The sequence below is a fragment of the Nematostella vectensis genome, chromosome 3 (assembly GCF_932526225.1).
Source record: "Nematostella vectensis chromosome 3, jaNemVect1.1, whole genome shotgun sequence".
In the NCBI taxonomy this organism is placed as follows: Eukaryota; Metazoa; Cnidaria; class Anthozoa; order Actiniaria; family Edwardsiidae; genus Nematostella; species Nematostella vectensis.
The window spans coordinates 12,273,979-12,300,061 of NC_064036.1; the positions used below are offsets into that span (position 1 = coordinate 12,273,979).

The following is a 26,083-nucleotide window of genomic DNA, read 5'->3' on the forward strand; positions in this document are numbered from 1 at the left end:
GATATTGTACGTGAAATACCAATGACATGCTCGCGTTTTTGGCGTGCTTTTGTGCATGACTATAGCCCGTTTTCGTCATCGATGTTTGATATATTTGCGCATGCATATTCATCCAATCTTTAAGTGGTTTCTGACTAAAGCCCAAGGCAATACCAACACGAAATGAAATACGCGAAAATCCAAAAAAAATTATTTTTGGTCTATTGATAAATAACGAATACAACCCCTAACCCAAACATGTGCTTTGACACTTACTTAAAAGTCAAAATATTCCGAAATTGTGGTTCCGTTTCCTAGCCACAGCTTTTGTTTAGCCGATGTTATTTTGATCGGAACTTTCCCGGGGGTTCTCTGTAAAATCCTCATTGGATACGAATTAGTTATATTGCTTGCTGATTGGCCAAGCCATGCATAATGACTGCCTGACGTATTCGATGGCGGCCATTTTGGAAGTGAGGCCGTTGTTGTTATGCAAATGGTTCACACGTCTCTCGACCCAAATCTGATCGGGAGAGAAATTATGATATTCATCGCTGTCCGCTACTCGCACTAACATTTCACATTGAAGAAAAATCTACATTCATGGCGTAATTTCTTCTGAACACGATCTATTTGCGATGGATACCTGATCATAGACATAGAAGAGACACAATTGATGGTGATCATTTTTTGACCGACGTCGATTTGCTGAAATTTTCCGATGAAAATGAATGGTTGGATCGGCGCTCGTTTTGTGACTGCAACAGATATAAGTTGGCTTAGGTGACATTTTTCTACAATAGTAAGAAACGCTTCCTTTTGGAAAGAAAGATGACTGCTAAAGTCGTCGACGATACATCGGTCCGAGTGGCTTTGAGGTTTGTGTGAAATCTTCTACGAATTGAACTAACCCTTGCACTCACTTCGATCAAAACACTGCCATTTCTATGCATACAATCAATCAAGTGCCTTCAACAGTCTCTGTAGATAAAAACTCTCTCCTAAAATATTTCATGTATGTATTTTTTTTCAAAGGATCCGTCCTCAAAGTGCTTCGGAACAGATCGACATGTGCCGGGTTTGCACTTCTTGTACGCCGGGTCATCCTCAAGTCGTCCTTGGTAAAGACAAGGGGTTTACGTTCGATTATGTCTTCGATATACCTGCAAAACAACCCGAGATCTACGAGAAATGCGTGAAAGAACTAGTCGAAGGGTGAGTGTAATGATTTTTAAATAACTTCGCGTGTCTCTTATCAAGTGACAACCGCCATTTTACCAGTATTCGCGCGGTTCACATCCGCAGTGATGTTGCGAGGGAGTCAAACATCGAAATGGGAAATGAATCCTAACATTCATTTACCGCGCAATTCTTATATTTTCACTTAGTCACATGTTTTGCATGTCTAGGACACACATCTAATCCATTGCTTATTTTGTTGGGGAAAAATAAATGGAATGGCCTTTACTTTCTTGGGAGGTCCGTAATCCCAGTGTTCTAAACATATATACAGATCCTAACTGAAATTCGATCAAATTTATTTTTCTTTCCTCAGATGCCTAGATGGCTACAATGCTACGGTTTTGGCGTACGGACAGGTATTGTACGATGTGTTTCTCTTGTTACCCGTGATTATTCATCCTCGCGCACCAAAAAACATTTTTTTCGATCACTTTATTAAAGATTTATGTTAAACCGAACCGGAAGTTGTGGTTGTAGTTTCTAAGGACTGTGATTCCTTTTTGTTATCAAGCGTAAAATCACGCCAAGGTAACACCAACTGAGGAGAATCGATTCCATGAAATAATTTGATGCATAGATATACCCCCTGAATTTTTACGAATACTGTGTTTTCTAGCAACGGTCATTACGTGGACCTGACAGAGCTACTTTTCATGGATCAAGCATTTACACAATTAGTGCAACTACAGCTATGAGTGCATTTAGAGTAAATATAGTCTTACTGTTTCAGAATTCCCAATAATCAGAAATGTCAACACAATCAGGCTCCAACAATTAAAAATGCTGTTGAATGATTTCTTCAGCTTGAGTAATTATCTTTTAGAATAGAAAATTAGTTGAAATCCACAGGTTTTTTTTTACTATTTTCAGTCTGTATACCTATATTTTAATAAGAATTGAAATATTGTCCAAAAGACACCTATAATGCGAAGCCACTTTAAGTACAATGTACAGTAGTATTACATTATAAGCGAAATGACACCCTAAGGCAGTAACAGTCAACAATCTTAATGTATAGGTTTCTGCAGTCGGAGGCTATAGTGCATTAGCTACAAGATAGATGCTTTTATTCATTTTCTTATGAAGATCATTGTCAGCAATTGAAAACTGTCTAATTTCTGAAAACTGTCTAATTTGTGCCCTGCTTATGTTTTCCAATTGAGTCTTCTTGTATTCCAGCCAAACTATTTATCTTGCAGCACTTCAGCCAACCTAGTGTGGAGCACTCTATATATTCATTACCTATGCAATAATCAATTCAATCATTCCCTGCTTTCTAACCTGACTGTGTACCTGGGCACCACCTCCATTTTAACTTCAAGCCAATCAATGGGAAAGGTTTTATTTTAATTCAGTGCATGGCATGAAATATTGTGTCTTGTTGGCTCTAGACCAAGAGCTTTGTTCTTGGCTTGTCTCATCAACTGGATTGTCTAATTAAAATGTAAATGTACTGTAATAGTTTTTTACATGGATTCCTATCACCTGGTATTCACCACCTGCCTGTTATGTTGTGTGCCTTATTACTCATGGCCTAAAGAATATTTTTTGCTTCTATTTCAGTCAACCATCATACTTTACATGCTTGATTTGTTAACTTAGGCAGAAGCTACTATTTCAACTGTTCTATTTTTTATTAATCTTTATATTTTGTATTTACTAGCATCAGAGATGATTAGTATAATCATATCTAAACTGAATGAAAAATTCGAATAAATCCATTTATAGCATGTTCTAGCTTTGTCAATGTGTAATTGGCTAGTATTTAAACTAGATCTAAATTCTAAAAATTCCTTACGTTTTATGAATATTTTTTTTATAATATAAAGCCACTTAGAGTTATGAACTTTATGGAAATTATTATTTTGGCAAGAATCATAAACTTAAATTTCCAATTGATTTTTTTACAAAATAAAAAAGTGTATAACATTTGGCAGCTTTACAGCACAGTTAACAGCATATTCAGAGAAGTCAAATATTTGCTTCATCTTTTTGTTACTCAGCTACCCAATACAGCCTGGCAGCTATATATCAAGGATATGTTGTCTCTATATTACAGCAATGAGGACCTCAACTACAAATAAAAGCATATTGTACTTGAATTTGATTAGTACTTAATCAGCTTCCTTTTTTTATCCAATGTTGTATCTTGCAAAAAAGGACCTGTGATGCATAGCAATGGCTTTCCCTCATTATGCTACCGTTTTTGCACCAAAATTCAAAGCAGGCTCAATTTCATAGTTAGAATTATTGCCTTAACAGGGTTTGCAGTCTTTCAGCAGATCTTAACCATGACTTTCCAGCTCCAGCTTCCTCTGCACTAAGCCGCAATACACCTGTTTTAAAGATTTTTACATCCCCCATTGTTTTGAGCTTATTCTATCTCTAAAACAACAGAACTGCTCTGAATATAAATTTCCCATTTATATTTTTGCCCAGACTGGTGCAGGGAAGACATACACAATGGGTACTGGGTTTGATGTGAATATCGACCCACTGGAAGAAGGCATTGTTCCCAGAGCTGTTGGACAGCTCTTCAGCGGAATAGAACGACGACGGCAGGAAGCCAAGCAAAGAAATGAGCCGCAACCCGATTTTAAAGTCACTGTACAGTTTATGGAGGTATTTAAATATGTGCTTCAGCCTCTTTGTTGATGATAGATTTTAATGTCACTGTACGTTTTATGGAGGTATTTAAATGTGCCTCGGCCTTTTTGTTGATAATAGATTTTAAAGTCACTGTACAGTTTATGGAGATATTAAAATGTGCTTCATTCTCTTTGTTGATAATAGATTTTATTAAAGTTCAGATCAAAAAGTGAAACAACTGTTGGCAGTGTGGCTGTGAATATAAGAAAATAGAACTTTGTTTTAAAAACATTTCAAAATAGTGTTGTCGTGATGTATTATTTTTTTCAAGCAGTGCCATGAAATTAAATCTTGAATATTTTGAGAAAAAAAGCAGTGAGTGACCTGTTTATTTGTCTTTTCATTTTCTATGTAAGTGCCAGAAACTCCTATATTATTATCCTGTTTGTTTTATTTCCAGCTTTACAATGAAGACCTGATCGATCTGTTTGATGCTGATGGAAGGGTAATAAATCTTTTGTTGCTACTGCATCAACCTGTCGCAATATATATAACCAAAGAAATGAATAATACTGTCCAATTCCTTGATAATGGCTTATAGCTTATGTATTAAAACATAGTTCATTAGCTTGGTATTAGTAAGCAAGGGCCTTTGCATTGAGTAATAAAAAACATTTTGGCTTTGTGAACAATCATGTTTCATGATGCACGGTTGACCTGTGCTTAATCTATGCTTTTTTGTAGCAATTATGTTTACACTAAAATTTTATTTTCCTATTGTTTTCAGGGAAGAAAATCCCATCATGTGAAAATTCATGAAGACACCAATGGTCAAATCTATACTGTTGGGGTCAACACAAGGGCTGTAAAGTCTGCACTTGATGTAAGGTGTAATTGATTGATGCGCTAGTGTGTAGAAAATAGAAAAAACTGGCGAAGAATCATAATGATTTTAGATTTCCTTTCTATATCCTATCCACAGCTTCTTGTTAAAAATGTTTTTTGTATATCTTGCAGACTCTAAATGCTCTACAGCAAGGAGCCTTATCAAGAACAACAGCTAGTACAAATATGAACACCCATTCTTCACGTTCCCATGCTATCTTTACAATCCACATCAAACAGCAACGGGTGGTTAAGGTTGGTAACATCTTTTATGCTCTCTGACAACTATTGTCACATCCTATTTATAGATAGATTGAGATATGTTTAATTCATCCTTTTGCATTGGAAACTGAATTACAGGGAGAGCACAATTACATTTGATGTAAGACAATTAGCATGTTAAACAGTTACAAAATTTGACATTCTATTAGTATTACACTGAATTACATTGAATGAGCGATCAGATCTTAATTCGTAACAGTGTAAAATAGGTGATCTTCTGCAAATTATTAGGTTATATAGGGGAGTTTGGTTATGTTGTTGACATTTGTTATCATTGCCATCATCCTAATAACAATAGATCATCATTAGCATCTGTAATCATTGTTCTCATCACCATGGCAATAGCATTATAGTGATCAGTGACTATTATAACTACTGTTATCACCATGGCAACAATATCATAATCATCAGCATCTATTATCATTGAGCTGTCATCACAACAACATCTGTTATTGTTGTTGTTATCACCATGGTAACAGCATCATAATCACCAGCATTCATGGTCACTTTCAACGTAATAATGATAATAATAATAATAATAATAATAATAATAATAATAATAATAATAATAATAATAATAATAATAATAATAATAATAATAATATCATACATATTATCCTATTATGATCACCAGTATAATAAGCAATCATCATCAGCATGAGGATAACATCATACTGTAGCTATTTATATTTACATATTTTATATTTTTCGCATGATATCTTCACACCAATAGTAACCTCAGTAATTGGTAAGTCCTTGTCATCATTGCCATGTCAATAGCACCATGGCCATCAGCATCATCACATTGTTATATCATGCTCTCATATGCAATACTGCTGAAAATTGTCCTTATTTGTTGTTTTTTCCTACAGATCTCTAACAATGAGCCAACCAAGGGTGGAGAAGATTATGAGTATGAAATGCTCAGTGCAAAGTTTAATTTTGTTGACCTTGCTGGTTCAGAAAGGTTAAAAAGAACTGGCGCCACTGGTGATCGTGCTAAGGAAGGAATATCCATAAACTGTGGATTGGTAAGTTTTTTGCAAAGAAAAAAATACATGTTTACTTTATAAAAATACATTTCTGCTTGGAAATCTTTTATAGTCTCTGGCAGCCATGATTTGTCGTACTAGCAAAATACTTTTAAGTTAAAACTACTTTTAAGTTAAAACTGATTAGCTGTGTTTTGTAGTGAACGCTCATTTTATTTTTGATTCCTTTCAAATAACACATGTCAGGGCTTCTGGAATTACATGCTTGTGTGGAAGCGTGTAATTTGGCTTTTTCCGCGTAATTTGTCACAATTTTCCACGTAATTTGGCTAAATTTTGAAAGACAAAACATTTAATTGCACAGCTGATGTGTTCTTTTAGGGTTCTTACATCTATTTCTCGTAAAAAAAAGAGAGATATTCTTCGTTAAGGTGTGATATTTCGAACTGAATTTCGAAAACAAATAAAATGACTAGCTGTTCTTTGCTAAACCGCGAAGGCCTAGGACTAATAATAAAATACCTTTTTTAATTGGCTGGTGGCTAGGAGCCAATGAAAACTTGCCTAAGATATTTTCACGCAAAAAAATAAACGTTTCAAGTTATTTCGTGCTTTCCTTCTGTACAAAATGTAGTATATTCCGTGTAATTTAGCGCATAGTTCAGTAAAAAATCCTGAAAGTTTAGATTTTTAAAGAAACATGTATTGCAAAATCCCGCGTAATGATTGATTTTCTGCGTAATTTAGCAAAGAATCCCGCGTAATTTTGAGTTTTTTTCCGCGTAATTCCAGAAGCCCTGACATGTGCATTCTTTGCCTGACGTAATGTATTATACTGAGATATGAAATGTTATTCTTTTTCAGTTGGCTCTAGGCAATGTCATCAGCGCCCTTGGAGATGTCACCAAGAAGGGAAGCCATGTGCCATATCGCGACTCCAAGTTAACACGGCTGTTACAGGACTCGTTAGGTGGCAATAGCTGTACTCTGATGATCGCATGTGTGTCACCATCCGACAGGGACTTTATGGAGACATTAAATACTCTGAAGTATGCAAACAGAGCAAGAAATATCAAAAACAAGGTGAAGGTGTTATTTTTGTTGGACAGTACAGTAAAAACAATTTTGAAATGTGGTGTGTACAGTATTTTACTGTAGATGTACAGTAGAATTTAAACATTCCCATTTTAACATATTTCCATTTCCCGATATCCCTATTTGGGACTTTCACTGACAAACCCAATACCATATCCAACTCAAGAATAGTATAGATTTAAGTAAGTATAGATCTAAAGCATTTTTAACTAATATTTTGTTTTGAATCTGAACAGGTATCCGTTAACCAAGACAAAGCAAGCAAGCAGATCTCTATGCTGCGTGCGGAAATCCAGAAACTCACTGCAGAGCTGGTAGAATTCCGCCAAGGGAGACGAGTTTCCAGCGGCGAAGGAGAGTCTGACGTGTCTCTAGAAAATAACATGCTAAGAAATGAAAATGAAAAGTAAGGGATAAGAAAGCAAATACTTTTTTATCACGGGTGCAATTTATTCTTGATCTGAAAATTCCTGGCATAAATATCTCTTTTCACACTTGCTGATACCATTTTTTTTTTCCAGACTACGGTTAAGGATCAAAGGGCTTCAGTCCACAGTTGAAGTTCAGTCCAACAGAATAACTAACCTGATGTCTGGTCAAGTTGTTGCTGCACTTGATGGAAGTAAGTATCTTACCAAAACAGTGTTGTAAACTAATTTCCGTGCATTATAATCCAATGATGCAGTATTTTCAGTCTCATGTTAATCCTGAAAAAGAAAAAGTTTTTTCTCCCCAACTGTCATCTTATTCTTTATTGTAAATAATAATTTTTAACCCTGCAAAATGTAAACTCTGTTAATTCTGAGTGTTGAATGCCTACTTTTCTCTTGACACTTAGTGCCTGCACCTCGCAAGCATAAGTTGGTCGCCAGGTTGAGCATCAATAATGATGGTATACTGGAACAAATTTTTCATTCTCTGGGTTTTCTGCCATTAGCATTTGCACGAGGCTGGCAGTTTTTTTTGTTTACATTTTTTTCTTTTAATTTTTATGTTTTCTGATTTTTTGTTTTGTTGATTATCGGAACTTTGGCAGATATTTATTACTCTCTGTTATTTACAGTGAATGTCATTTTCTAATTTCAGTTCAAGTTGATGGTGGTGTTGAGTCTTTGATACAAAAGTACCTTAGAGAGATAGAAGAGCTAAGGTTTGTGTAACTATTTCCTGTTGGTCTTTTTTTTAAATTCATTACATCTGCTTCAGGAGATATGCATTTGAAGAACAGCTTGCTAAAACATTACATAATCTATTATGGAGCTACCATCTCCACTCTTCCTACCAAATGTTTCCTCAGCGTAAGGCCAGCCTTATCTACCTCCTATGCCACATGTGTACCCTGTGTCTGCCTTACCCTGCCAGGCCTCAATGATATCTACACATTGGCACTTTATAGTAATCTATTTAGGCAAATAATACCACATGTTATGTAACTTTGCAACAATGTGTCCTTCAGGAATAAACTAACAGAAAGTGAAGCAATGGCCATGGCAATAACAAGGCACGCCTCCATGAAGTCCCGACTTGGCTCGCCTATGCACCTAGAGACCAGTTCTGTCCTGGAGATGGCTAAGATGGATGTGGCCAGACAGAAACAGAAAGCCCAGGTGGTAGTACGCAACAATAATATGTCACGAGTACGTTGTGTAAAACCAATCAAATCCCGTGGTGGGGGTGCTAGAGATAGCTCTACTAGTCGTGGTCAGCGAAGCCAGACTAGATCTGCACTCTTGCAAGGGGATAAGGGAAAGGTTAAACTTGTCACGCCTAAGCTTCCATGGACTATGACTGATATTCCCTCTAAGATAGATTCAGGTCTGAGAACCCCTCCCAGAAGTAGAGCTAACAGAAATTCAGACTGTGTTAGGTACAAAGCTCAGGATGATGGACCTGTTTTCTCGAGTCAACGGCCACGTGTGCCTACCTCACTACCTATCTCTGATGATTACATCAAACGTAGACACCCTAAAGCCTCTCTGCCTCATCATCCAGTCAGAGACCAGGCAACTAGTCCTCTTAGTAGCGCTTGCAACTCTCCATCCAAAGAAACGCCAACAGTTGTGCTTAGGAGAAACAAAAGTAGTGTCTATGATCAGAGTGTAGCTATGAAACGGCGCTCAAGGAGTTTAGATTCATTTCTGGAAACCAGTGCCAGTGAAGATTTTGATCTTAGTCCAACACAGTGCTTCAAGTGTCAGAAGGACCTCAGTAAGGTTCACTCTTCATGTAGTATCTCCAGTAAGATTTCTGATGGCTATAGCTCCATGAGTGATATTTGCTGCTCCCAGGAATTTGAGGTCAAAGATGAGAATAATAATCAGGTAGTCGGTGCTACGGCCAGGCAACCCATGAAACGCAAGCCAGTCTCCAAACGGCAGAATCAGTTACGCGTGCCTCAACTTGAGCCCATGTCAGACACAGAATGGTACTCTCAGCGTAACTACGAGAGTGACTGTTACACAGATAGCGAGTACGCAGCAGGCATTGCATCAGATACAGAGTATTATAGGCACAAGAAAGCCCAGGACAGGCGCAACCTGCGCTTAGACTCACCAATCCCATTCCTTCTTCACAAGCAGGAAGATGGCACTGAAAAAGCTAGTATAGAAGTCAGAAAAGCTCAGCTGGAGCATGATTTAGATTCTTTATTGGACTCTATGGCTTGCGTGCTGAACAGTAAAAGTGATCTTACCTCAGACAAGGCAACTGATAAAGCCTGCCAACATCCAGATGAGGGAGACCCAATGTACAAACCACCTGTATTCTTTAAGCCCATTTTTGAAGTAAGGATTTGATTTATCATGACTGTACCATTTTAGTGCACCTTTATCATAGAAGGACTTGCAGTTTATATGGCAGTTATGGCTGAATAAAATAAAGAAAATGCTATTTTTTTCTACAGTAACATAACATTAAATGCTAATATTAACTCAATGCACTATAAACCAATGAGATAAGTGAAGACAGAATTAAAGGAAACTTTTTTATTATTTCGTTTTATGAAGTTGTATTGTATAATATACACAAAATGTATTTATTAGAAATTGTGAATATAAATTTTCTTTATAAATGGCTAAAGCTAACTGATCAATTAGATTTGCCATAGCTGAGAGTGATTTAAAAGTAGATTACAGTATTACTGTATGAAAGTCTATGAATTATTCAGCCCTGGTGGCTTTGAAGTTAGATATTTATTTAGAATTAATATATGAGCTAGTCTCATTCATTAGATAGAGGAATGATCTTTTAGAGTTATTTCTGTAGATTAAAACAATTTGTTGTGCTATAATGCAACTATAAAATACAGTAGTAAACCAACTATTTAACAGACAGAACCTGAAGAAACTGTGTTTATTTGGATCTTAAGTGGAATGGTTATTCCCAGAAAGCAGAAATTTTCAAAATCTTAAAAAAGATTTCCCTGATACACATATTTATTCTAAAGTCACTTAAATAATATTTAAACCTCAAATTAAACAGATTTTCAGGAATAATCATTTTAACCTCTTGAAAATTTAAAGCATACTTAAAATGAGTGCATAGTAAGGCTTTATCTTAATTCTTTCTTGTTCTCATTCAAGTTGCTGAATAAACTTTCAAAAACTTGTCTTCTTGTATCTTCCTATTACCCAGTATCTCATCCATTCATTTATTTTCTTTCCTCTTGTGTTTTCTTTCCAATATCCTTTTATTCATTTATTTTTTTTCAAGTGTTCTTAAAGTCTTTTTTTCATTTTAGTGTTTTATTTCTTCACTCATCATTTCTTTCGTCATCATTTTATTCCTTTGAACCTGGGCTCCCTATTGTCTCAAAGGTCAATAGCAAAGCGAGCCCTGTCTCCTTTATGCAATATTCCTTGACGCTTCTGCTCCATATGCTTAGAAACCCTTTTAAAAGAACCATTTAAACATAAACTTAGCCTCCTTTGCCCATGAAACTGAAATTGCTTCCTGATCTCCTTGGTAGGAATGTATATGATTCCTTTTGTCTCTCAAGGATCTGTTGCCTAGCTACTCTATTTTATGGGGTAAATATTTCTAATCTTCTTTCCTTAACACCCTCATCACTTGAAAATTATTTTGACCAATAATGGTTGTGGTTTTCTTCAGCGTGTTTCAAGCACACCTCACAGTAATTAAGAACGCCATAGCTTCAGGGTGAAATCCCATTAGCAGCATATAATGGCACACTATTTTGATTAAAAAGAACCCCCATAATAATATGCTAATAACATCAATATTGGTCCAACATGGTTTTTACACTAATGCCACTTCAGCTTTTAATGTTTGTATTGAATGGCCAATACTGGTCCAATGTTGACAATGTTACCAATGCTGAATCTATGTTTTGATCACTTATGGTAAAATATTAATTTTGTACAGACATCTGTCTGCCTTCCTCTTCTAATCTGATACCAATCTCTGGTTTAATTTTCATGTCTTAAACCTTATACCCCCTGTGTGATTTGTCCTCCCTGTCTGTTATATCTTTCAAAATCTCCCTTTTTCTTTATTTCACTTATTGTTTGCCTCTCCTTGTCTTTACCTATCTTAAAAATGTAACACATTCTTAAAGCTAGCATTTTCAACACAATAGAATAAAATATTCAAAACCACAAAATTGAAAGTGCATATGCCATCTCCCCGGCTTCCTGTTCTCCCACATAATATCTGACTAAGTATGACATCAATATATGGTTTTTATTTTCATTTTCACTTGACCTTATGAAAAGCATTACTTCACTGAAGCATCTACAGTAATCCCAGTATGTTTTGGCTTCTGTCTTTGTGGTTTTTCTGATGCAAAAAAGCTGCTTTAATGCTACATTAAAAATTTATAGTGTTTGAGGCAAATGTTTAATGAGGCTTTCAGTCTAAGTGTTTATGAATGCAAGGAAGAGGCTATTGGCTTAGACAGAGTAGCTTGCTGATTGTCTTTAGTTGGAGGAATTAATTGGATCTCTGTATGTATGGTATATCTGCTTTACAATATTTAAGCTAAAATGCATGAAGAGATAATACTTCATGAATAGAATAGATAAATGTCCTTATATATTATGTATATTGAATTGTAGATGGATTGTTTTTTGTTTATACCTAAATTTCTTCTCTATATAATTAGATATCCCCTTTGAGATTCATATCCAGTTGATTAAAATGTGTGATTTTCCTACCATGCTCTGTTATGCTTTCCTGGTTGATTTAGCTTAATTTGAAATGGAATTGCGTTTTGATAAAGAAAATCATTCTAGGAGATTTTTTTTAATAATCCACATAATTGACTTATCAAAATAAGATCTTAAATCATAAGAAATCTCTGTTCTGCTACTCTGCCAAAGACTAGTTTCTTTGGAAATCAAAATTCCCTCTAGGACTTCTTCGAAAAGCAAAATCATATTTTGTGAATTACAAAGGAATCACTACCAGCAAAGTGAAATAAGATAAAAGCCATGCAGAGTCATAATCAATTATGTGATGACAACTTAACATACATATGCCCAACAGAACCAGGCAAATGTTCGAACCTTTCATTTTTCGAAGTAGAGTTAGGCTTTTAGGCAAATATGGATTGACTGTAAAATATCTCTTATCCCAAGTTTCTGTTTATAATGTAATTCTGTCTGGAAGCGTCTAGCAAATAACAGCTGCTCTATACATGAATAATATTAAAACGAGGGGATTTTAAAATACGCTCGCCCCCCCCCCCCTAAGGTTCACTGAATTAACTTTTTTACATCTCATTATTTCACCAGTACTATCTCCTGTTATTCAGTACTTTTTGTCTAATTCTTAAAACTAAATTACTTATTTACATTGGAATAGAAATACAAGAATTTGCACGTTTTCAGCATCTATAACAATTACTGTATAAAATTATCTAGTAGTTATTCCCTTTGATGTAGATTATTGATCCCATATTAGAGTTTAGGAAAGTGGACGTGTAAAACATTGTTATGTGTTCAATCTTACTCATTTTACTCAAGACTTACTAATTTCACTCAAGACTCGTTTAAGCCAACACATAATGCTCGTTTTTTTTATCAAGAGTTTCGAAAAGCGTTATCTGTATATGAAGATTTCTGACCGCCACTCGATCTGGTACAAACAGGTCCTTATCCCGACAACCACCTGACTATTTTTTGTTGTTGTTGAAACAGAAACTACAAAGAGATAACTCCCAGGATGAGAATACCAACGAGGAGTCTAAAGAGGAGGGGAGCGAGGCTGATCAGAGTGACGAAGAGGCTGTGGAGGAGGTGTGTTAAACCGTTAGAACTATTAGTACCTATATAGCCTATATGGCCTGCTTTGAATCGCGGTGAAATTCAATTAATTCTGAAGTAAAATCTTTATAATTCTGATGTACCGTGAATGCACGTTATTTAAAATATGTCGAGTCTCGAAAAGGGCGCTTATTTCAGCGCTCAATAGGGATTATTGTCATATCTATTTCAAGAGTAAAGTTTTAATAAAATCAGGCTGCATCATGGAATTATAAGAAATTATTGTTATTGTTTAAAAGAGGATTTTACGGTAGTTAAAATTTTCAAAATGACAAAACGACATTTTAAGCAATACCGATAAAAAAGATGACCTGACATTTTACAAGAATGGAGGCGGGACAATTGTCTTCTGAAGTGTAATCACAAAGTTACATCCCAATGACACGCACCAAAAGAGCATAAGATATCTTATGCTCTCTTGCACGAATTTATTCACTTTATGTCGTCTCGCTCTCGCTATTTCTATAATATTCGTCTTAAGATGTATTTCTATTTCCACAAGCCATTGCCAATAACTATAAGTGTCTTACATATTTTGAATGGTGTTGTTAAGGATGAGGATGACGATGATGAAGATAATGATGATGAAGATGATGATGACACTGCGGAAGTTCATGAGGAAAATGAACAAGTCTCAAGTGACGATGACTCCACCGACGAAAAGGAAGATGAGGACGGTAAGCATGGTAACATCGCCTCGTGGGGCACCTCTGCCTTGGTCGCCGAAAGACTGCCAAAGTCCTTGGGGCTAAAAGGAAGCATTAGGACCAGCCCGGATCATTCCGACGTCCCCATGAGACAGGGAATACGCCTGTCTGATCTTGCTTTTATCATTTGGGTGTGGTTCTTACTAGAATTTTCAGTCATGTAGCAGCCCGCTCGTAAGGCCAAACGTACCTTGCTGGATTACCTCATTGTTCTATAGTATTCCTGTTTTACCGTATTGTTTCCCATTGTTTTGTCTGTGGTGCATCAATCCAATGAGGTGAACTCTTCTGAGAGCTGTTACACGATCCAGAATTACGTTTACATAGGGTTTTTGAGCGTTTGAAAATTAATTTTCTTGTAGAAGAAAAGGTTGAAGGAGAGCTCGCCGCCCTGACCACGGATATCGAGATCAAACAGAAACTGATCGAAGAGCTCGAGATTGCACAGAATAAGATCCAGACCATGCGGTCCCAGTACGAAGAAAAATTGGTCCTCCTTACCCACAAGATCAAGGAAACTGAAGAAGAGCGGGACCATGTGCTGAAGAACATCAAGGAACATGACTCGGAGTCGTCCAAACAAGCGGCCAAACTCAAGGAGGAGTACGAAAAGAAGCTCGGAGGGCTACAGACTGAGCTGAAGAAAGTACAGGCTGCCAAAAAAGAGCATGCGCAGCTGATACGAGAAAAGGTAAGGCCGTGTTTACATGCGTAATCAAGCAGTTTACGCACCGCTAAGACACAAGATTTTAACCACTTTACACCTTAAATATGTTGCGAATCTAAAGCGATGGATCTGCCATGATGCAAGGCTATAAAACCTTGTATTAGCCGCGATGCATAAGATTCAAGATCTACCAATTCCTTCTCCTTTGTAGCCTGCGTAGCAAGCACAAGGGACTGTAGACAATGTGTGGGAGAGAACACGACTACCGCGCGCCTCTCATTCTTTCCCCGCGTTCTCTTCTATCTTTTGTGCTTTCTATGCAGACTTCTTAATTAGAATATCAGTTGACGTCCACGACGCATTGACGTATCATCGCATTAATGCTACAGCATTTAGAGAAATCGACTGATAAAGTCCCTTATCATTTAAGGCGAATAATGATATGAGGCTGAAGCAACTCAGCAACGAAGTGTCGGACATGAAGAAGACTAAGGCTCGGCTGATGAAGCAGATGAAGGACGAAGTGGCCAAGAACAAGCAACGAGAGAGCGCCAGGAACAAGGAGATCGCGCAACTCAAGAAGGTTTCTCGCATGAGGGAGATCGCCATTAAGAACCTCGAGTCCGAGAAGAGGCAGAAAGATATTATACTGCGACGAAAACAAGAGGAGGTATAATACAAAGCCACACTCTCGTATAGTGTGACTTCAGCTTAGATCGATACCCCTCTTTCTCCCCCACGGAGGGGAATTTTACTTGTTCCAATCAAATCAAATCAAATTCATTTCAAATTCTCTTAATTTAAACTTTCGAAAACTCTAGATTATGGAACTCGCACAGGTAAACCATTACAGCGATAAACGCGTTTAATTGTGCGTACAAACGCAGAGACAAACGTTTAATGTTATCTGTCTATATGATTGAACAAAAACTGGAATTATGATAAAGAAACATGCATAAGCAAAAAGACTTCTAAGATTGTTGACAAACGGTCAGACTGTCGGATTTTGCTTCCGACGACGTAGGAGATAGATAAGACCAAGTGTTCTCTTCAAACCATTTCATGGATTTTGGGTTCAATTGAACCCCTAAACCCTGGTTTATTCATTGACACCTTTTCCTTGCAGGTGAAAGCACTAAGAAGGCAACAGAAGCCGGTGTCTGGATCACTAGGAGCCAAGAAGAACCAAGTTACAGCTCAACCAATAGCCGAGAATGGATATCCACAGGAGAGCTACCCCGTAGCACCCTCTGGATATGGTACCTACGGTTACAGAGGAAGCACTGTAGCTCCTGAACGACCTGGAGGCCCTCCTAGAACTCGCATACCAGGAAGGGGTCCTAGGAAACGCATGACCATCGAACAAGCCACAAAGTCGGCCAAGAAGAAGTGGGATTTTGTTGACAAAAAGGTGCGTTTGGAACGGTTAAGTTAAATTCGCAGTATCTGGCTTCCTTAAATTAATCGACGAAAATGGATGCATCCTGACACTTGGTATTTTAGTAGAATGGCAAAATGGTGGCTGGTTCACTGACGTTCTGCATTTTTCTCAGGTGATGTCTCTGGTGATGCACAAGCAGACTATTTCCAATCTTGAGAAGGACTACGACAGATGGGTGGAGGACCGCGAAAAGCTCAGCAAAGACATGGAGACGTGTCGTACCAAGCTGCAGGAGGCTGCCACGGGTGATGAGCAGACCCAGCTCCGAGAGCAGATGGAGGCGCTCACGGCCCACATGGAATACGTGCAGGATAACATCGACAGTTGTCAGGCGTGCATCATGGAGATGGAGGTGGGTGATTTAGCGGTGTGGGCGCCTCAGTCTTAATCTGACATTTTGCGCCATGACTGAGTTATTTTCACGGTAACCCTCGCCCATAGCCAAACAAGCTAGTTCAACCTTGATTCAGGAGGGATTGCTCAAGAGTAAGTTCAGGTTCTACCAAGAGACCATGATATAAGAGAACGAATCCCCGTGGCCCATAAAGACGTCCTTGTAAGCTATTTTTACATTGCGCAAGCTTGTCAATCATAGCATCCATATATGGTTCGTCGCGCCATATTTGGTTATGGGCACCTCACGAGCTAGTACATTTTCACAACAAACTTTTTCCCTCTGCACTTTTTACTTCGTTCGCTACCTGTTTTTATCCCTTTAGCTGCTTCTCATAGCTCATGATTACAATGCTACTTGTAGGGTGGTGTCCTGGTATCTGTAAAGTTGTCTAATGTTAAGTTATCTAAATGTTATATAAATAATTGAACGGGGAGACGGCGAATTTGGAGTTCATTCATGATGCATCGGGCTGACTCCTTAAAAGTTCTTTATCTCTAATTCGGTGAGATATAGAATCCTAGGCTTTATCAGAATCTATGTTATGTATTTTAATAAAAGAAGGCTCTTTGATCTTCAATATTTTTAGATGAATGAACTTCAATTCTTCACGCAAATGTTCAAAAATCATGTCACTCAAGAAACCCTTGTCACTGGAATAAAGATTTACTTTATTATAAAGTCTTGAAATCTTTTGTGAAATACATGTCTTAATAACCACAATATCGGTGTGAATATAATGGCATTAAGTTCTGGATGTATCTTTTTTTATTAAAAGGGAATTGGAAGAGAATTGTGTGTTGTAAACAGAGATTTCTGATTGATTGTGGTTTTATATTGCCAATCAGCTGTGAAAACGTTTACTGGGGAAGTTGTTCCCCACGCCTAAAATCACGCACTCTATGCATTTTAATGTCTTTAATGTCCGAGAAACGGTTGATTGAATCCAGCGTACTCTCTGGAAAATCATTTTTACAGCGCTCGTAAAAAAGGCATTTATTTTTGGTCAAAAAGATTTCCATAACAGCCTTTGCCGATTCACATCACTCAAGATGTGATCGCGCGTAAGACTCATGTTGCTAGGAAACGTGAGCGCTGACCAATCAGCCTATCTAAAAATAACTGGTTGTTCTAAAAATAGCTTTCACGAACGTCATCATTGAATGAATCCCCCTAATACGGGGGATTCGTTCTCTTACATCATGGTCTCTTGGTTCTACTAAATGGTCAAACAAGCCCCCTTTTAATATTCCTGGCTACGGGTCTGAATCAAAACTGGCTTGCTACATCTAAATGTGAGCGTTTTGAAAATTTGGCTTTTTTCCCCCAACTGATAGTGACTTTCTCTATGTATCGCATTATCTTATTGTAGGATCCCGGGAACACTATGACGGAACTTAGCGAGCTCATGACGTCATCCACGCTCCAAGAGGCTAGGATTCTACTGGACCACTTTCTGACGAGGACCGTGACTCAGGTAAAAACCGAGCAACACCATGATCATCATTTACGTGATATCATCATCGTCATCGACATCATCATCACCAAAATCATCACATTTATGTCAACTATGTCACGCATTACTAACTTCATTATCTCTTCATCATCATCTTATACAGTTTATATCAACTCATCATCATTATCTCATCTGTATCATCATCAGCTCATCATCATCTTATCACGTTTATATCAGCTCATGATCATCAGCTTATCACGTTTATATCAGCTTGTCATCATCATCTTATCACGTTTATATCAGCTCGTCATCATCATCTTGTAACGTTTATATCAGCTCGTCACCATTATCTTATCACGTTTATATCAGCTCGTCATCATCTTATCACGTTTATATCAGCGTATCATTATCATCTAATCATTATCATCATCAGTTCATCGTCATCATAGTCATCATCATCTTGTCACTAACATCATCAATCATCTTCAGTGCCAGGAGCTGTCGGCCAAAGACGCCACCGTCAAGGAGCTGGAAAATCGTCTCGAAGTAACCAAGCAACACAACTACCTACAGCAAGAACTACTCCACCACGTACTACAGCAGAAAGACGTCACTTCCTCTCTCCCATACTCCACCAGCATTGAGGATCTCGCCAACGCAGACGTTGACACTCTGAGTGACGTGAACGAGTTCTTGCGCGCCTCAACAGGCAGCCTGCAAAGCGTAGGGACGGTTGACGGGACGGACGTAGGTCTGTCAAGTAGTAGCGCTAGTGCTCTACAGGGCGACAGACCTGGTAAACCCAAGGTAAAGGCACGCTGCTTTTTTGTTATTTATTTTAGTGTATTTAGAGACCTTCTTGACGCTTATAAAACGGATACGTGAGCTACCTCGGGATGTTTAGGAAGACGAGAGTCTTTTTCTTTGTCTGAAAACATTATGAGTGCTAAAGATTCCCTGTTTCATGTGAAAATTGAAGGAACGCCGGAAAAGGGGAGATGGGGTGTGGTAAGGAGTAAGGGCCTGTACAAATGGTTAGGGATGGTTAGTGAAGTCCTGCTTTACGGGAACACAAATTCTCTGTTGTCCCACCTAGGCTTTTTGAAGAGTGAAGAATAACCTTAACAAATACTTTAAAAGAATTCATGCCATTAATAAGATGGTATATCTTTTTACCATAGGTGAACTTTGCCTTTATATAAAACCCTAAGAGGAAGTTGGCACGTGGGCTAAAAGGGTTATTCGATGTAATATTCTTGTATTGTGATTTCATGTGTCATGTTTTAAACGACAGGCCCGCAGACGCACAGGGTTACCGGAGGAATTCCTGCATCCTGATCGCAAGACAAGGCGCGCACCCTCCCTACCCTCCCTCAAGAGCGGCGAATCGGATAACAACTCCTCTATGCCACTTGTGCCAGTCGGCCCAACCGACTTCAAATCTTCCAAGCAAATATCACCGGAGCTGATGCAAAAACTGCTCGAACTAGACAAAGCTCGCAAAAGCGGCGAAAAGATGGAGAGAGACAACAACGACAACCCTATGCCTCCCCCCACAAGTAGCAAGATGCCTAGGGTGAATTCCATGAATGTTGGTCATGGGAATGCTGTGGTACCCGCCTCGATGACGCGCGGAAACCTGAGGTCAAAGTCCGCGCGGAGTTTTCCGAGTAGCAAGTTTGGCCCTGTGCCAGCAGCTTCTAACAATCCCGCTCGATCTCAGCCTACATCGCCCGCTCTTCCACGCAAGGCGAGCATGGAAAATAGGGCTTTGGAGAATGGTGACGAGAGTGGCAAGAATAATAATTCGGATGACGTGTTTTCCCGTCTGACAAGTAGCCTCGGCCAGGAGTCTGACCCTGATGTGTAAGTCCGTACCATTACGAGCATTTTATTACCTTACCGAGACTTTACTGTGTACATGCTCCTAAATGTATGGTGTATTTTTTATTCATTTTTATTTTATTATTATTATTCCTTTTTAAGGGGTGAGGGGGGACTTTCTTCAACAGCTAGACTTACCTATATGTGGTGTATTTTTGCATTGTCTTCCACTTCCCCCAGATGTCCCACGTGTACTCCCTCCTCACCCATGATCTTAAGCTATGGGTACAACCTATGGTACTATTCTAACCTTTACTTGTTTTACCAGCGGCAGAATGCTCCCGTTACGGCCCCCCTCGGGCAAGCCTACAGCCCTGGTGTGTACGTACGCAGCGACTGGTCATAACAGCGCCGTACTGAGCGTGGACGTCACAGAGGACTTCATGTTCACCGGATCTAAAGGTAACGTCTCGTACTTAAGTTACGATATGACGGCTTCCAAAGTGTTAAACTTCACGCCCAGTTCGATGGTAACTATTGCTTCACGTAAGTGGCAAATTGTGGGCGTTCAAGTATTCTAGTATTACATTTCTATAGCATCGTTATTTTTTTCCCAAGCTCGGATTGCCTTGGCACTTTCCAGAATAACGTGTCAGTCATGTACTATTGTCTTATTCTGCCGTGTGGTCCCCCTATTTCAGATAAGACCGTAAAGGTCTGGGATCTAAACACCGGCGAGGAAATTCTGTCTTTGTCTGGTCATAAGCGAGACGTGGTTGCCGTCAAGTACTGTCACAACACCAATTGTGTCTACAGTGTCGCGCAAAACCTTATCAAGGTACTACATGAAAGACACCTTGTCATGTGTCAATAAGTTCGTTATTTATACATGCGCAAATTTTAAATAGTCACTAGTTCACTTTTGAATTTTATTTGTAAAATGGCATGCATGTTTTTAAAAATCGCTTAGGTGCGATGAGTTTTGCTTTGCTATAAAGTGATAATGTGACTGTGATAGTGACTGATAATGTGTCTTATCTCGTAGATGTGGGACGTGCGCCAGGATTCTGGGAAATGCATCAAGACCTTAACACCTCAAGCGGGATCGACCATCAGTGGTTTTATCTCGGGAATAACGTCAGACACTCAAATCAACGATCTGCAAATCAGCGATCACCAGCTTTTCGCTGCCATGGGCAACAGTGTCCGGATATGGGACCTCAAAACGTGCGTATGATAGATAAGGATATGGAACTAAAAACGTACGTAAGATATATGTGGGAAACAGTGTTCGGATATGGGGCCTCAAAACGTACGTTTGATAGATACGGTCAATAGTGTCCGCAAAACTTACGTATGATAGATACGGTCAATCGTGTGCAGATATGGGACCTTAAAACGTTGGTAAGATAGATGTAGGCAACAGTGTTTAGATATAGGGACGCATAACTGTTACATATATGGATTTTAACGGTGCTGCACGATATTGGCAGTCCATAATCTGACCATTGTTACTGCTTCCACAAAGAACGAGAATGTCTTTTAACATCAACGCCATGTATTCCCTTTACACAGTTTTTCGATGACGGGCAAGCTAAGCGGCCACGCCGCTCCTGTAATGACTATAAAACTCAAGAAGAGGGAAAGTGACACGCTGGTTTTCACTGGGTCACGCGACCATTTTGTCAAGGTGGGCTGCATGGCAGTAGAACATTGCCACCAGACTTATTTCTTTTCTTGAGTTTACGACTGTTTTCTAATCGTCCGTGTTCAGATGTAGAGTTATTTGTTCCAGTAATGTGAGCTGCATGTATCTCTTTTTTCATTTATCAGATTTATGAGCTCAGTGAAAGCAATGTTGGCGTCCAGGTATGACTCTCACTTTAATTTTTTATATGTATTAGTCATTGTCGTAACAAAACCGTACAGTACAATAACAGAAACTATTGATGGAGGGATACCTCATAACCCGATTACTTTTCTAACTATGGCTCTCGTTGAATAGTGTTTTCTCGTCGTTGTGTCGTTGGCATGTTGATTGTGTGGTCGTTGTTTGTGTCGTTGGCATGTTGATTGTGTGGTCAATGTTTGTGTCGTTTGAATGTTGAATGTGTGGTTGTCGTTGTCAAAGTTGTCGACGGCACTGTCACCTTGCGTGTGAACCAGATCAACCTTATCACCAGTGCCTCTTTTCTTGTTATCATCGCAGAGTCCTACGTACAGTCTAGCCCCGCCTCACTACGATGGCGTGCAGTGCATCACTATTCGTGGCACATCTCTCTACAGCGGTTCACGGGATAACAGTATCAAGAAATGGGACTACGAAACTCACCAGCTGCAGCAGGTCAGCGGACTTTGCACACTGCGTCAGGCGCCGGCCATTTGTTATTCCCTGCCCCCTTTTCTGTATCCATTTTCCGTGCTGAGATTACAGGCACTCTATGCCTCAAAGGATTCGACTGAATTATGAAGACAAGGCCCTCTAGGTAAAGGAGGGGTGTGCACTCTATACTACTGACTGACTCGATGGTTTATATGCTTGCAGCACGTAACAGGGGCCCATAAGGACTGGGTGTGTGCAATAGACCATCTCCCCAAGAGGGAGGTACTGCTCAGTGGATGCCGCGGCGGGTACCTCAAGCTGTGGACAGTAGACACGTGTCAACCCATCTGTGAGTCATCAGCTCATCGTGCTTCATTTATTTTCTGCCACCAAAGCTCAAACCCCAGGGGCGGATCTAGCTTTTCGCAAAAGGGGGGCTTGGCTCAGTGACAAAGGGGGAAGGGGGTATGTTTTTGTTACATATGGCTTTCTGGCAGCCCAAAGGAGGGCGTCCCCCTAGATCCGCTTCTGAAATCAGTGTTGTGTGCTCCGAAACTGCGCGACTTTGGTCAAAATATTCATTAAGTTTTAACTAGAGTTATATGCCTCCTTCTCTTCTACTGTTTGGTTTCTTGGAGTCCTTCTGTAAGTCGACATATAGCTCGCGATTAAGCACCCTTGAACAGGATAACACCACCCGAACTCGTCCCTCCCTAGGGAAAATCCGAGCACTTTATGTCAGCCTTCCCGCTGACTTGTTATCGTCTTTCAGGTGAAATACGCGCTCATCGTCATCCTATCAACGCAATCGCCACAAACTCGTCCTGCGTTTTCACTGCATCAAAGTAAGTTAGAAGCAAAACGTCCCGTCAGTAGAATTTTATGTGAACTATCCCTTCCCGGTTAATTATATTGGAGATTATTTGCTTAATGTATTGGAGGATATTAGAGGGAGACTTTCCAATAATCGGGTGGTGTTAGGTAGCTTAGTCATCCATCTTTTTTCTCAAATTATCCTTCCCACAAACCGGGAAAACAGACACGTTGCTTAGCATGATGCTAAGTGTACTATCTTAACCTTGCAGTGATCGCTTAGTGAGGCTATGGCGTGCGACTGGAACTCTGGATGACCAACTCCAGGAAATTCGACGAGCCATCCAAGTCTGAAGTAGCGACCAACAAGGTCACTTTTTTTCAATTGTATGGGCCAAAAAGCGCCCTATTTTCCTAGATTTGTTTCTAAATTATAATTCCTGTATCGTTGTTATACATTGTTTCTAGTTTTGATAAAAGCAATGATATATATGGCAATTTGTTCTGCCAAGGATTTGTAATTGCTTTTGTATTTTTGGATCTACTTTCTAACGTGTGAATATCGCGAGTTCATTGAGCGTTATATAAAACAATAAAATACATTAATAATAATTCATTATTCATAATAAAAGATTTATACAGATAATATTTTCTCACGTGAGGTACGCAATTGCAATGAAATAAATTTGAATTAAAAAAATATAACTATATAAGTATTAGCAAACTACAAGAATACGATACAAAATTCCATTAGCACCAATTTTGTACAGAATGTTTATAAAATACAAGCACTAATAAACACTACTATTTGCCCTGAACGTGTGTTGTCATCTCTGCCTCTCCCTCCATACCTCCCTCCCCCGCCCCCTAAAAAGAATTTTATATGCTGTTATAATGATTTTGTTTGACGATGCTTAATGATGGCTAGAATTATTTCAATATTATCGACTTGTAAGACAATCAAAACTCTTTTTATAGCAACCTTTCTGACATCATCAATGTTTTTCTACCCAATACAAACTGTTTATACTAAAAGAAACCGAAAAGCCAATAAAGTGCCATAGATTATCATTGATACTTTTATGCCGTTTTCCTAAGTCTCCCTTTAATGACAATGTATAATGATTTACACCATTTTGTCATGGATTGGCTTTTCACCTCCAAAATAATTTATTGCTTCAATTAGGCAAACCCAAAGTCATACATTATCGGCGCCTTATCTATCTCCCTACCAGATTGTTTTTTCCACAAAACCTTTTGTATGTTTTAGCATAGTTCAATGAAAAAAAATATATAAAGCACCGCTATAGTATTATCCTAAGCAGAAGGTATAATTTTTTGGCACCCCATTTATTTGCTAAGATAATATGTTTTGCGAGAGAATTTGCGTTGACCGCAAAACGTGAGATTGAGTTCACGTGGGTTGACACGGCATTTTGACTGGAAGGCCATCGAAGCAACATACACCTATTTCACAAAAGGTTGTCAGTGTAAATGGCTTATGGGTACTAATTATTCGTAAAATTAAAGGTGTTAATAAAAGTCCAGCAATGTCAGAGCCAAGCATTGGTAACCTTTAATGGATAATTGTTTTGATTTATCCATATCTTTGGAGAAACATGGTCACTTTCGGTCGCAGAACTGCCATTTGCCAATCGCCATTTGCACTTACAACCTTTATGAAATAGGTGTATGTACTAGGTATATAATGAATAAGTCAATAAGGCCTTTTTATTAATGTTTGCTTTTTCTTCATGCGTCAAACACCCGTAGGTTTTTTTGGGGGGGATATAATAGAAAATCTGGCGTAGAATACGAATATCGAGGTATTTTTGTCTGTTTCGGCCTAAAAGTTGACATTTTGGCAATTGCAATTTTACTTCCGGTTGAATATACGGCGGAAGTAAATTTGCCCTATAGGTTTAACATAGCCTGCTGGTTGGCTCTCTAGTGGGTTAATTTGGAAATTCCAACACTAATTTGGTGGTTTTTACGCTTAAAGGGGCAGTATGACGAGGTACTTAAAATACGTCCTCTCGCGCGAAAATGTAAAGATTAAGCGTTCAACTATCAGGTTCCAAACGCTCCAAGTAAAATATCGAGTTGAAGTATGTTTTGTTTAAACCTGAAATACAGCAATTTTTGGCCGCCATTATTCAGTTGGAATTGAACGCTGTGATGTCATGGGATGGAATGCCTCGCTCTGAGGCGCAAAAACATCACAGCACGCACAGAGAGTGGGGTGAGGATTTAGCCAGAGAATTCAGCACTATACGATTTTACTCAATGAACGACCTTCTTACATTGCTGGATCCTCGAGCATTTGTTTCTCGTAAACAGATCAGAATTTGTTTTCCAGGATTCGCGACTGTTACCCCACAAGTAGCCCAAGCTCTGTGAACCGACCGGCTCACAGAGCTTTTTGTTTTCGCCCCCTTTTGTGCGAAAACAAAAAGCGTTTAAACATAAAAAGATAAATCGTTGCAAATTGTTATAGCCTAATTGGGTGTATCGCGATGCTATTCACTGGACGAAAACCAGACAAATGTTCGTGACAGAAAGTCAGAGGCCACTACACTAGGCGAAACAGGGCATGCATTTTGAATGTTCTGACTGGCGGAACAGAAAAGCACTTTTAAACAACATTTTTTAACGGGGGGAGGGGGGTGAATAGGGGTATGTAAATCCGCCGATCCGCAACATTTTCGGGGCAAATCCGTGGATCCGCAGATATTTTTAGATCCGCATTGTTTGACAGATAAACAATAGCATCGATTCACATTCATTTAAAATCCGAAATTCGACCGTCAAAGCAGTCAAAATCCAAAATCCGTGCCCAAATTGTAAACAGATCCGTGATCCGCCGTATTTCCAAAATCCGTCAATCCGCTGAAATAATCATCAAAATCCGTAATCCGCGAGCATTTCGGGGCTGAATCCCCCGATCCGCGAACCTATTCCCCCCCCCCCCCCCCCCCCCCTTTAACCCTAAAAGATAGCACATTGGGTTTGGTCGAGGCAATTTCTAATCCTAAGCTCTAAAATCACTGTGAAACCGGTGAGACCCCCTAATGGATAGCAAAAGTGTAAGAATTTTATAGCAGCTGGTT

The 26,083-nt window shown here is 38.9% G+C and overlaps 1 protein-coding gene across 2 annotated transcripts; it reads left to right on the forward strand.

Annotated features, from left to right (window-relative positions):
• The first annotated feature begins 446 nt into the window (after positions 1-446).
• LOC5520094 (kinesin-like protein KIF21A) lies at positions 447-23,791 on the forward strand. Of its 2 annotated transcripts, XM_001639831.3 has the most exons (32): positions 447-857; positions 1,015-1,194; positions 1,535-1,577; positions 3,661-3,843; positions 4,271-4,315; positions 4,598-4,693; positions 4,828-4,950; positions 5,850-6,008; positions 6,834-7,052; positions 7,301-7,470; positions 7,586-7,686; positions 7,903-7,956; positions 8,151-8,214; positions 8,521-8,671; positions 13,223-13,321; positions 13,902-14,025; positions 14,418-14,746; positions 15,153-15,392; positions 15,849-16,133; positions 16,276-16,515; positions 17,930-18,034; positions 18,503-18,820; positions 19,308-19,879; positions 20,166-20,299; positions 20,539-20,675; positions 20,883-21,064; positions 21,413-21,527; positions 21,671-21,706; positions 22,047-22,181; positions 22,383-22,509; positions 22,933-23,005; positions 23,246-23,791. In XM_001639831.3, exons 1-32 carry the CDS (start codon positions 811-813, stop codon positions 23,325-23,327), a joined length of 4,968 nt encoding a protein of 1,655 aa, XP_001639881.3. In that variant the 5' UTR covers positions 447-810; the 3' UTR covers positions 23,328-23,791. The 2 variants fall into 2 exon arrangements, with proteins under 2 accessions (XP_001639881.3, XP_048580945.1); XM_048724988.1 differs by lacking the exon at positions 7,903-7,956.
• Positions 23,792-26,083: the final 2,292 nt, after the last annotated feature.